This window comes from Myotis davidii, unplaced genomic scaffold, assembly GCF_000327345.1.
Source record: "Myotis davidii unplaced genomic scaffold, ASM32734v1 scaffold1439, whole genome shotgun sequence".
Classification (NCBI taxonomy): Eukaryota; Metazoa; Chordata; class Mammalia; order Chiroptera; family Vespertilionidae; genus Myotis; species Myotis davidii.
In genome coordinates, this window is record NW_006292342.1 from 208,695 (window position 1) to 220,371 (window position 11,677).

General features: G+C 52.7%; 1 protein-coding gene across 1 annotated transcript in view; it reads left to right on the top strand.

Moving 5' to 3' along the window:
- The window catches only part of LOC102766172 (complement C3), a 34,750-nt gene that overhangs the window by 17,455 nt on the left and 5,618 nt on the right, over window positions 1-11,677 (top strand). The window contains exons 21-31 of the mRNA XM_006765815.1: window positions 603-789; window positions 942-1,028; window positions 1,207-1,410; window positions 2,797-2,872; window positions 3,109-3,277; window positions 5,920-6,015; window positions 6,176-6,329; window positions 7,168-7,340; window positions 7,494-7,652; window positions 9,265-9,324; window positions 10,210-10,300. Coding sequence (XP_006765878.1) covers window positions 603-789; window positions 942-1,028; window positions 1,207-1,410; window positions 2,797-2,872; window positions 3,109-3,277; window positions 5,920-6,015; window positions 6,176-6,329; window positions 7,168-7,340; window positions 7,494-7,652; window positions 9,265-9,324; window positions 10,210-10,300 — 1,456 coding nt within the window. The remainder of the gene's footprint in view (window positions 1-602; window positions 790-941; window positions 1,029-1,206; window positions 1,411-2,796; window positions 2,873-3,108; window positions 3,278-5,919; window positions 6,016-6,175; window positions 6,330-7,167; window positions 7,341-7,493; window positions 7,653-9,264; window positions 9,325-10,209; window positions 10,301-11,677) is intronic.

The window sequence follows — 11,677 nt, forward strand, 5'->3', positions numbered from 1 at the left end:
CCGGTCAAGGGCATGTGCCTTGGTTGCGGGCACATCCCCAGTGGGAGGTGTGTGAGAGGCAGCTGATTGATGTTTCTCTCCTATCGATGTTTCTCTCTCCCTTCCTCTCTGTAAAAAATCAATAAAATATATTTTTTTTAAAAAAAAGAAAGAAAACTCCTCTTCACACCGGGCTAAGTCTCTTTCTGCCACCTGCTGCTGTGTCAGTAAGGAGGGTAGGGGAGCCAGACCCGGGTTTGAATAAAAGACTCTTTGTTAACAACAAAAAAAAAACAATATTAACTCATTGCCCGGTCGGTGTGGCCCAGTGGTTGAGCATCGACCTATGAACCAGGAGGTCATGGTTTGATTCCTGGTCAGGGCACATGCCTGGGTTGCAGGCTTGATCCCCAGTAGGGGGCAAGCGAGAGGCAGCCAATCAATGATCCTCATTGATGTTTCTCTCTCTCCCTCTCCCATAAAAATAAAACAAAAAGAATATTAACTCATTGGACCCTCAGAACAACCCTAGGAGGTAGGGACTATCATCTCCCTTTTATGCATGAGAAAACAGGCACAGAGAGGTTAAGTAATTTGCCCGAGGTCACACAGCTAAGTAGAAGAGCTGGGATTTGAACCCAGGTATTAGGACTCCAGAGTCTGCGTTCTCACCAGCTGAGCAAAGCTTCCTCTTACTGTCATTGCGACTGTTACTTTTGCTATGGCTTTTAACTTGCTTCCTCCTTGCCTCCCCACAGGCAGGGGGCAAGATAGAAAAAATATCTCATAGCTTCGTCCTGAACCCCCAAGGTTTGTGGGGTCTGCAAAGGGCATGTGGGATCCTGGGGACATGCCAGGGTCGAGGGAGGGGTTCAATGAAGTGCTCAGGCCAGGGGGGCTCCGTGCCTTCTGACCTCCCTGGCCCCAGAGCCTGCTTGTCACAGAAGGTTGTGTCCACTCAGGTCGGCCCCAGGTGGAGCTGGTGCCAAGAAGAGACCTTTTGAACAAGATGCCCAATACAGAGGCAGAGGTGTTTGTCAGCGTCCAAGGTGCTTAGGGCACAGCTGGCTCCTGGGGTGGGGGCAGGGTAGGTGGGAGGAGGCGGGGGAGGAGGGAGCTGGCTCCTGCAGGGCCGCCTGGGCACCGCAGCAGGAGGGGCTGGGAGTGCCCATGTGGACTGATCAGAAAGCTTAGGCCATTCCCAAGACGACCCTGCCCACCTGGCAGGGGACATCCTCGGCGAGACCATCCTGGGCAGCCTGACCTCCAGAGAAACGCACGAGCTGCTGAGGGTCCCGACCGGCTGCCCCGAGCAGACGCTGAGCGGCCTGACGCCGGTCATCATCCTGACCCGCTATCTGGACGCCACGGGCCAGTGGGGCAAGGTCGGGGTGGAGCACAGGGACCAAGTGATGAAGAACATTGTCAGCGGTGAGGCCCTCCTGTGACCTTGATGAGGGTTTCTGGGGCTCTTTGGGAGGGTGACTAGGGTACCCCCAGGTTTGAGGGAGGTCCCATGGGACCCTCCCAGACAATAGCACCCAAACTCTGACTCCTCTCCCAGATGACAACCTGATACCAAGCCCCGGGTGACCCCTAACAGTGACCTAAAGAGTCATTTCAAGGTGACCCCTAGATTGCCCTTGAACTCTGAAGTCCCAGGTAACCTCCAACAGTGACCCCCAGTTATTCCTTCACCGGGACCCCCTTCTCAGGTTACAATCTAACAACAGACCTCTAGTTCATCCCCAAAGCAGCAACTCCCCAAGATTGTGCTATTCAGACACTGTCCCAGGTTACACCCAGTCAGTGCCAGGCCCTGGGTCAACTCCAGGGAACCCTGAAGCAGAAAATTCCAGAACAATCCCAGTTACACCTGAATGCTGACATTTCCCGAGGTGACCCCCAAACTTCCAGGTAACAACCAGAGATGAATGCCTCTAAGTCCACCCGGAACCCTCCAGGTAATTTGGACATCGACCCCCTCTTCCCAGTCACTCTCAGACCCCAACTCTCCATTCAGGCTCTCTCATCAGCAATCCCCAGGGGATACCAGGCACTGTCACCCCATGTTACACTCAGGCAGCAAACCCTCAGGTAACCTTCAAATGTAATGCAAACAGCCGGGTTCAGAATGTACCTGAGAGGTATCCCCACGAGCCTACACCCAAGAGTGGCCTCCTTGAGTCTACACACACTCACTGAAACCTCTAGTTTGCAGCCAAAGAAGAAACCCCAAGAAAATGCCCTGCCGGTGTGGCTTAGTGGTTGAGTATCAACCTATGAACCAGGAGGTCATGGTTCAATTCCCAGTCAGGGCACATGCCAGGGTTTCAGGCTCGGTCCCCAGTAGGGGTTGTGCAGAAGGCAGCTGATCAAGGATTCTCTCTCAGCATTGATGTTTCTTTCTCTCTCTCTCTCTCCCTCTCCCTTCATCTCTGAAACCAATACAAATATATTTTTTAAGAAAAGAAAATGCCCAGGTAGTGACCCCGCAGGATACCACCTTCCCTGGGTTTCACCTTCCATGATCCCCCTGATCAGCAGCTGCCAGCCTCACCCCTCCCAGATGGGTGGTCTCCCAGGTTTCTCCTGGACACGTGCACACTGCTCTGGGGGTCACGCCTGGCTGCGACCTGCATTGCCGTCCGGACTCTGCAGCCCCACTTCATACGTGTATACGTCCCTCCTCCAGGTTGTACCTGGAATGCATCCCCAAGTCACACCCACACCCTGCTCCTCCAGATGATCCCGGCCACCCCCCCAACATCAACTCTCTGGCTCTCCTGCCAAGGCCTCCTCCACCTGTTTCCCCAGGATATACCCGGATGCTGACCCACCGGAGCGCAGACGGCACCTACCACATCCACAAGGGAAAGCCGGGAAGCACCTGGTAAGGACAATGCGGGGTGGGGTGGGGTGAGGGGGGAGCTCAAGGGGCCAGCCTGGGGCTTGATGACCCCGGGAGCATCCATGCTGTGGGTCCTGGGCAGGCAGCCTTGCACACGACGAGGCTCAGTGTGAAGCAGTGAGGTCCATGGCGTGGATTCCTGCCCAGTGTGGATGCCCCTGTCTAGAACCCCTTGGCTGCCCTTCCCCGTGATCGCTTCCCCCCTCGCCCTCCCACAGGCTCACGAGCTACGTGTTCCGAGTTTATGCCCTGGCCTACTCCACCATGACCTTGCATATGATTGACCTGCGCTCTCTCTGTGACATTGCCAAGTGGATCATCACCCAGAGGCAGGCCGAGGATGGGAAGTTCTTGGAGGAGGGCCCCATAATCATGGCGTCCATGCAGGTGCCCACGCCCCCACCCGCCTGTCTGAGTTGGTCAAACAAGCCCAGGGCTCTGCCCGGTGCTGGGAGACTTTCAGGCCCTGCCCTGGGCTCAGGTAGAATGAGAAAGACAAGCAGCCGAGGCCCACCCCTTGCTCTGGACCACCCTGAGCTTGTTTACAATGTGAGGAAAGCCGGGGTCCATCTGGGACCCCAGCTCTCCCTCACCCTCACTTCCAGCAGTCGTCCATCCTGGCCCTCCTCCCACTGGGCCTGAGTCCTCCCTGGCCCCAGCCAACACACCCGTCCCTACCAGGTTTCCTCCACAGGAGCCTCCAGAAACAGCTTTCACACAGACTGGGGGTCTCTCCTGCTCAAACACCTTCTGTGGCTCAATTTGCCTTCAACACTATCTCTACTATAGCTCTTGTGTGTTTCTTCGCCAGCCTCTCCCCTCACACCCCAGGCTCATGGGTCCCTCCAATTCACCTCCGTGTCTCTGCCTATGCTGCCCTCTTTTCTTTTCACCCAGCCAAATCATGTTTTCTTATTAGATTTAATTCAGACATCACCTCCTCCAGGAAGTCTCCCCTGAATGCCGCCTTGTGCCTGTCTCTATCATTGCATCTACACACATTATTCATTCACTAGGGGCCCAGTGCATGAATTCATGCACCTTGAAAGGAACTGTGGGCTGAGAGGCTGAGGTGGGCACAGAGGCGGGTCTCAGCCCATCCTCTGCACCCCCACCTGGGCCCTCCCGCTGTGGCCTCCAGTCCCCTGTCTGCCAGCAGCCCTGCTCCTGCTGCCGCTGCTCCCACGTGCTGACAGCACAGAGTGATTGGGGCTAGCCTGGTCCTCCCTCAGGAGTAGGGGGAGGGGGAGAAGCCCTCAGGGGTGATTGGGGCCAGCAGCCACTTGCACCTGCTGACAGTGCCAAGCGTTCAGACCGGCACTGGGCACCGAACAAAGGAAGGCCCTGGCCAGCAGCTGGAAGGCCCCGATCGGCCCTGACCGCCTGCCAGGCCTAGCGACCCTACCCGTGCATGAATATCACCCACCAGGCCTCTGGTATTAATATAACCCATTATGTAAATGAAAATATAAAACCAACCTCCGGCAGGTTTAGAGATGGCCCTCTATGAACTGAGTCCAGTCACGTTTTCAGAAGGGGAGGACAGTGATGACACTTGTTGAACTGAAATTACCATCAAAGTTCAAAAAGCCGCCCTAGCCAGTTTGGGTCAGTGGACAGAGTGTCGGCCTGTGGACTCATTCCCTGATTGGGGCTCATGTGGGAGGCAACCAATTAATGTGTCTCTCTCACATCGATGTTGTTGTTGTTTCTCTCTCTCTGTCTCTCCCCCTCCCTTGCCCTCTCTAAAAATCAATGGGAAAAAATATCCTCAGGTGAGGATTAACAACAACAACAAAGAGCTGACAATGTCCATTTAAATTTTGTAATGTTTTTATTGATTTCAGAGAGGAAGGGTGAGGGAGAAGGAGATAAAAACATCAATGATGAGAATCATTGATCAGCGGCCTCCTGCATGCCCCCGACTGGGGATCGAGCCCACAACCGGGGCATGTGCCCTGGCTGTGGGAATCAAGCCATGACCTCCTGGTTCATGGGTTGACGCTCAACTACTGAGCCACACAGGCCAGGCTGATCATATTCATTCAACCACAAGCCAATCTCATTGAAATCAGAGAGATTTGGCTGGCCCCAAAGGAAATGCTCTGCCAGCCATGCATGAGCTGATCTGGTGTCTGAGACCAGTTTAAATCCGGTACATGAAGAAGTCACGAGGCATCTGTGATAAACAAGGCAGTGGCCAACCATGACTCGTTAGTAGCTTTTTTGAGATACGCTCTCAAGTCTGCCCTTCTGCACTCTCCTTAGTGACAGCGAAGATCATGTTTGCTTCAGGGATGTACTTCCGATCACTCCATCAGTGTGGCCTCTCCCCAGGTGATGTCTTTGTTCTTGTTGGCATCTGTGTAAGGAAATCCAGGGGCCTGACCTGCCTTTCACCCAAATAGACGAGAGAGAGAGAAAGAGAGAGAGAGAGAGAGAGAGAGAGAGAGAGAGAGAGAGATAGATGTGCAAGAGACACGCCAGCTGGTGCCTCCCACACCCACCCTGACCAGGACTAGGGTTCAAACCTTGACCAGGAATCGAACCTGCAACCCTTCAGTTCATGATGCTCTAACCACTGAGAAAAACCACCCAGGGCTCAATATCACCCACTTTTAAATCCGCCGTGTACTCTGTGCCCTTCGCTCACTCATCACTCTCATAACACATGACACAGAGGCTCCCACTCACAAGCCGAGCATCCTGCTTTCTAAACTGACCCTCCGTTTCCTTATCAGTAAATGGAGCTGCTGCAAGAATGCTATGAGGTAATGTAGCGAGCTTGGCACAGCACTCTCTGTGGCTGCTAGCTCTTGATAGTAAGGCAGATGCCACATAAACAAAACTCAAGTCTCTCTCTCTCTCTCTCTCTCTCTCTCTCGCTCTCTCTCTCTCTCTCCCTCCTGCTTTCAGCATCATTCGGCCCAGGGTTGAGCACCTGGGAGCTTTGTAAGGTCAGGCAGGAGAGGTGGGGGAAGGTGTCTCCAAGATGTTAAAGGGGCCATGGGTGTGTTCTGCATCCACAGGGTGGCTACCGAGGCTCTGAGGCAGACGTATGCCTCACAGCCCTTGTTCTGATCGCCCTGGATGAGGGGAAGGAGTTGTGCAGCTCTGAGATACCGGTAGGACCCAGAGAGGCGGGCGGGAGGTGCAGGGTGCCCTATCCCCTGCACCCAAGGATCCCCCCACCCTCATGTTCCTCTCAGTGCATCCCTCTCTTCTCACTCCCAGACCCCTTTCCTCTGATCACCTCCCTCCAGCCTCCTCTCTCTGACTCTCTAGGATTTGGTTGCCAGCATGGAGAAAGCCAGGGCCTTCCTGGAGCGACGCCTCCCTGACATTCAGAAAACCTTTTCCGTCGCCATAGTCTCCTATGCTCTGGCCCTCACCAAGAGCCCCCGAGCCAACGACCGCCTGGACAGCTTTGCCAGCCGCAGTGAGTGTGTGGGGTCACTTCTTCTGCAACTGTGTTAACCAGCCATGGGGGTGGAGGAGGGAGATTGTGCCCAGCCATGTATGACTCATCATATAGTATCTACTGAACACCTATGGTGTGCCAACACCTGGCCTCAGGCCCTGAGAAATCAGGGTGGACAAGACTTCTATGGTCACCGCCCTCAAAGTCCCCACCATCCCTGGGGAGTCAGGCAGAAGACAAACAAATGAATGGGAAATTACAAATTGAGATAAGTGCTGGGATGGAACTTATGAAGTGGGAGGGGAGAGAAGCATGGATTGGGGGGGGGGCGGCTAGGGTGGCCTCTGTGAAAAGGGGACCCTCTCAGGTTAAACAAAGGATGAGAAGGCCCACCTCTGTGAAAGACCAAGGGCATTCCAAAGCAAGCCAAGGGCAGGTGCAAGTGCCCCCAAGTGGGAAAGAGCTTGGCAAGGTCAAGGATAGGAAGGTCATTAAATGTGGGGCATTGGAAGGGGTCTGCCTCCAATGGCCTGCCCTATCTCATCCTTATTCCGTCCTCTGCATCCCCCAAGTCAAGAGGAGTGGCGTTAGGAGAACTCCCTCTCAGTGGGGCTGCAGGGACCTGGAGAGGCTTCTTTGTAACTCAGTTTCCCCGTCTCTAAAGAGTTAGAGTCTGTCCCTTAGTGTGATTCTGAAAGCATGATGTCCGTGTGCCTCCTCAACGAGTTTCACTTAAAGTAAGTGCTCAGCGAAGTAGCAGATGAGAACAACTGGGCCAGATAACACAGGAGAGGACAGGTTTAGGTAAGTGGGCCCAGGTCTGGGTAACAAGGTGGGCATGCATCTCCTGACCTAGACAAAAACTACTGGCCGGTAAAAGACAAGGACTGGAACTCCCTGTACACCATCGAGGCCACGGCCTATGCGCTGATGCAGAAGCTGGAGCTGGGTCTGCACAATGAGACGCATGCCATCGCCAAGTGGCTGCTGGAGAAGCGGGAGCTGGGCGGCGGCTTCAAATCCACCCAGGTAACCCGGGCCTGCCCAGGGTGGGGGCTGGGCGGGAAGGGGTGGGGGGAGAATGCCACCAAGCACGGCCCATCGGAAGCTGTCCGTGGTGCTGACTCGTCTCCCGGGGCGCTGTCTGTGGTGCTGATCTGAGGCCCCCATCCCAACATCCAGACCACGGTGGTGGCCATCGAGGCCCTCACCCGCTTCAGCCAAGCTGTCCCCTTCGAGGGTGTCCAGGATCTCCGCGTCCAGATCAGAGCCCCCAAGAGATCCCTGAACGTGGAGTGGCTCATCGATCAGAACAACGCTTACCAGAGGCGGTCGGCAAAGGTAAGGCACTCGGTGGCAGACAAGAAGTCCACGCAGAGGTGACATTGGGTATGAGGCCAAGAGCCATGTTCCTGCCAACCTCATCCCCCAGTATTCTCTCACACCCTGGTTATACTGTCAATGCATTGGTTCATTTATTCTACAAACATTTTCTGAGCACCTACTGCGTGCCAAGCATGGGGGATATATTAGAAAAGATCTGTGGCCCCTGCTCTCATGGAACTTACACTGTAGAAAGAAAGACAGTAAATATATTCTATTTTAAGCTTTCCTGAAACAAGGGAAAGAAATAAATGTGTAAAGGAGAGAATAACTTGGTGTGGGGAGTAAGGTGATCTCCATGACCTTACTCCATGGAGGAGGTGATGTTTACCTTCAATCATTTGATACATCTTTATTGAGGACTCCTGTGTGCCCGTCATTGTTCTAGGTACTAGGAATATGGCCGTGAACAAGAGAAAAAAATAGAATTTTATATTTTGGTGAACAAGGCAGGCAATAAAGAGATGTGAATAGCCCTGGTGGTGTTGCTCAGTGGTTAGAGCGTCCACCTACATACCAAAGGGTCATGGGTTCGATTCCAAGTCAAAGGCACATATCTGGGTTGCAAGTTCAATCCCTGGCCCAGTCAGGGCGTGTTCAGGCAGCAACCAATCAGTGTGTCTCTCTCACATCGATGTTTCTCTCTCTCTCTCTCTCTCTCTCTCTCTCTCTCTCTCTCTCTCTCTCCCTTCCCCTTCCTTCCCTCCCACTCTCTCTAAAAATCAATGGAAAAAATATCCTCGGGGAGGATTAGCAAAAAAAAATTTAAGAGATGTAAATAAGTAGAATATAGTGTGTTGAGTGGTCACAAGGTCTATAGGGGAAAATTAAGCAGGAAGGGGAATGAAAACATCAAGGAGTTGAAATTTTAGGTAGGATGGGTAGGGAAGGTCTCACCAAGAAGATGACATTTGAGCAAAGACCTTAAGGAAATACAGGAGTGAGCCTTGCGGCTATTGAGGCAGAGGAGACAGGAGGTGCAAAGGCCATGTGGCAGGAGTTTTCCAAGAACAGCAATGAGGGGAGATGGGATCGGGTGTGAATGTGTAAAAGTTTGCTCTGCCTCCTGAAGGAAATAAGAATAGATGCAGAGATGCCAGGTAGAAGGGTCTTTTGGGGGCTTCACACACAGAGAATTTTGGAGACATTGCAAAGTGGACAGAGTGGACACAGCCTGAGCTGGCAGTTGCAGGTGCTCTGTGACAAAGCAGACACCACGAGTGCTCTACCAAGAAGGCAAAGTAAAACCATCTCTCCTCGCCGAAACCGGTTTGGTTCAGTGGATAGAGCGTCGGCCTGCGGACTGAGGGGTCCCAGGTTCGATTCCGGTCAAGGGCATGTGCCTGGGTTGCGGGCACATCCCCAGTGGGGGGTGTGCATGAGGCAGCTGATCGATGTTTCTCTCTCATCGATGTTTCTAACTCTCTATCTCTCTCCCTTCCTCTCTGTGAAAAATCAATAAAATATATTTTTAAAAAAAAACCATCTCTCCTCCCCACCCACCCTCCTACATTGGAGCCATGTTTTGCTGCTTCCTCTGCCCTCAAATCCTCCTCCCCCTTTCCTCCAGTTTTCTTCCGAAGATGACCTAGAGATCACAGCCAGTGGCAGCGGGAGAGGCACCCTATCGGTAGGTCGGGGTTTCATCCTCAAGATTCTTAGTGGGAGCCCAGGGTCCCCCTAGTTGGTGGGAATAGGGGCAGGTCTAGACCCCAAGACAAGATCAAAATCAGCAAAAAAAAAAATTTAGCTACTGTTCAGGGCACTATTATTTGTTATGAGCCAAGCTAAGGATGGACTCCATGCAGCGGGTGGGGAAATAGAGGATCAGAGAGGTTTTTCACTTGCTGAGTCAAGAATCAAAGAAGGTAGAGGTCGGAGGTCATTGGGCCCTCTGCCCCTCCCATGCTGAGTCCCTGAAGGGGTATCTCCTTCCTTGCCCCATGGAGGGAAGATTCTCTGCCCAAGGTGATTCCCAATCCCCAGAGGCTAACTCCACCCTTCCCCAGTATCTGAGTCAGCAGCTTCATGACAACTTCTGGTCCCATGCCCTGAGCCCAAGAGGACAGCCCCTGGTGCACCAAATTTAAGGAAGCCTGTTTCTGCCAATGGAGTCATGATGGAATCCCCGCCATTGTGTGACTTTGGGCAGGTCCCATTTCTCCTTGAACTTCAGTTCATTTTAATTCATTAAAATTAAATACAATTTAAAATTCAGTTCCTCAGTCACACTAGCCGCATTTCACATGCTCAGTATCCACACGTGGCTAGTGGCCACCATATGGACAGGACAGATAGAGACTGAGGCCGTCTTGCAGAAGATCAGAAGATTCTATTACACCGAGCTGGTCTAGACTCCATAAGGTGTTCTGACCACTGCACTCGGGGATTGAGGAGGGCGGATGTGGCTGTGAATTCTCCACAGGGGCAGACCCCTGGGCAGGCAAGGGCTGGCCAGAGGAGGAAAGGGAATGTGTGTGGATGGGTTCTGACCCCCCCCCCCCCGCCCTGGCAGGTCTTGACCATGTACCACAGGTCCCCAGAGTCCTGGGAGGACACTTGCAACCTATACCACCTGAATGCTACTCTTCATAGAGCCCTGGAAGGTAAGCCTGGACCCGAGAATACCCGAGCCTTCTTTTCTACTTTTTATTTTAGCTATGGTTCAATAAACACACTTATTGCTTTATTAGCCATGCAACAAGTATTTATTGAGGATTTACTATGAGCCACGCCCTGTTTCCCGGCCCTGGGAACATAGGCAAAAATATCCCCTCTTCTCTTGTAGTAGAGAGAGACAAACAATGATGCAACAATAAAAACATATTATTCTCTTACTGTTATTTATTGATAACATAAATGAATCTGCATTATGAAAAATAACCATATAACATAATAGCAGTTGACAGTACCATACAAAATAAAGCAGGAAAAAAAGACACAGACTTGGAGGAGATCCAGGAGAAACCCTCTGAGGGAGTGGCGCTTGAGCTGAGACAGGAAAGAAGCTTGAGAGTGAGCCAGGAAGGATGTGAGGGGAAACATTACAGCAGGCAGAACAGCAGCTGCAAAGGCCCCCGAGGCAAGAAGGAATTCACCTGGTTTGAGGAACAGCTAGGAGATCAGTGTGGCTGCAGAGAAGCCATGGGTGGAGTTTTAGGAGAAAAAGTTGGAGAGATGACGGGGCAGATGACTTGTGGGCCACAGTGAAGATGTCAGTGTTTGGACAGAGTGCAATGAGAGCCATGGGGACTTCTGAGCAGAGGAGGGATGTGACTTAGCACGGGTTTGTGTAGGCTCCCTCTGGTGACTGTGGTGGGAACAGACTGTAGAAGGCAAAGGTGGGAGCTGGGAGACTAGTAAGAGGGGACTGCACTGGTCCAACAAGAGATGATGGGGGATGGGCTGGGGGAGTGTGTGAATATGGTCAAAAATGGTGGGATGCTGAAGTCTCCAGTTTGGGGGACCGAGGAGAGAGGACACTGCCATTGGGAGCTCACTTGTAGGAGTAGGAAGAACAAGTCTCACCAGGCCCAGGACGTTTAGGGACTAAAAGTGACCAAGGCTTTGGTTTGGGCCCCATTCTTTTTTCATTTTTCCTTTTTTTTGTGGGGAGGGGAGGGGGCATTTCTTTTTAAAATCTAATAAAAGAGAAACATGCAAATTGACCGCATCTCCGCTAAGCACCCAAGACATGCCCACAAGCCAATCAGAGCGACTATATGCAAATTAATCCAACCAAGATGGCGGCCAGCAGCCACAGAGCTGGAGCAAGCAGGAGGCTTGGTTGCCCTGGCGATGGAGGAAGCCAAGCTTCCCCGCTGCCCTGGCCAGCTGTGGCCTCAGCTCAAGGCAACAAAGTTTCAATTATAGAAGACAAATAACTCCCAGATACCTGCTTCCAGCCAGCCTCCACTGGGAGCTTGGGTGGCTGGGGGCTGTGGCCAGCCTGCAAACAGCCATCAGCCCCTCACCCAGGCTGG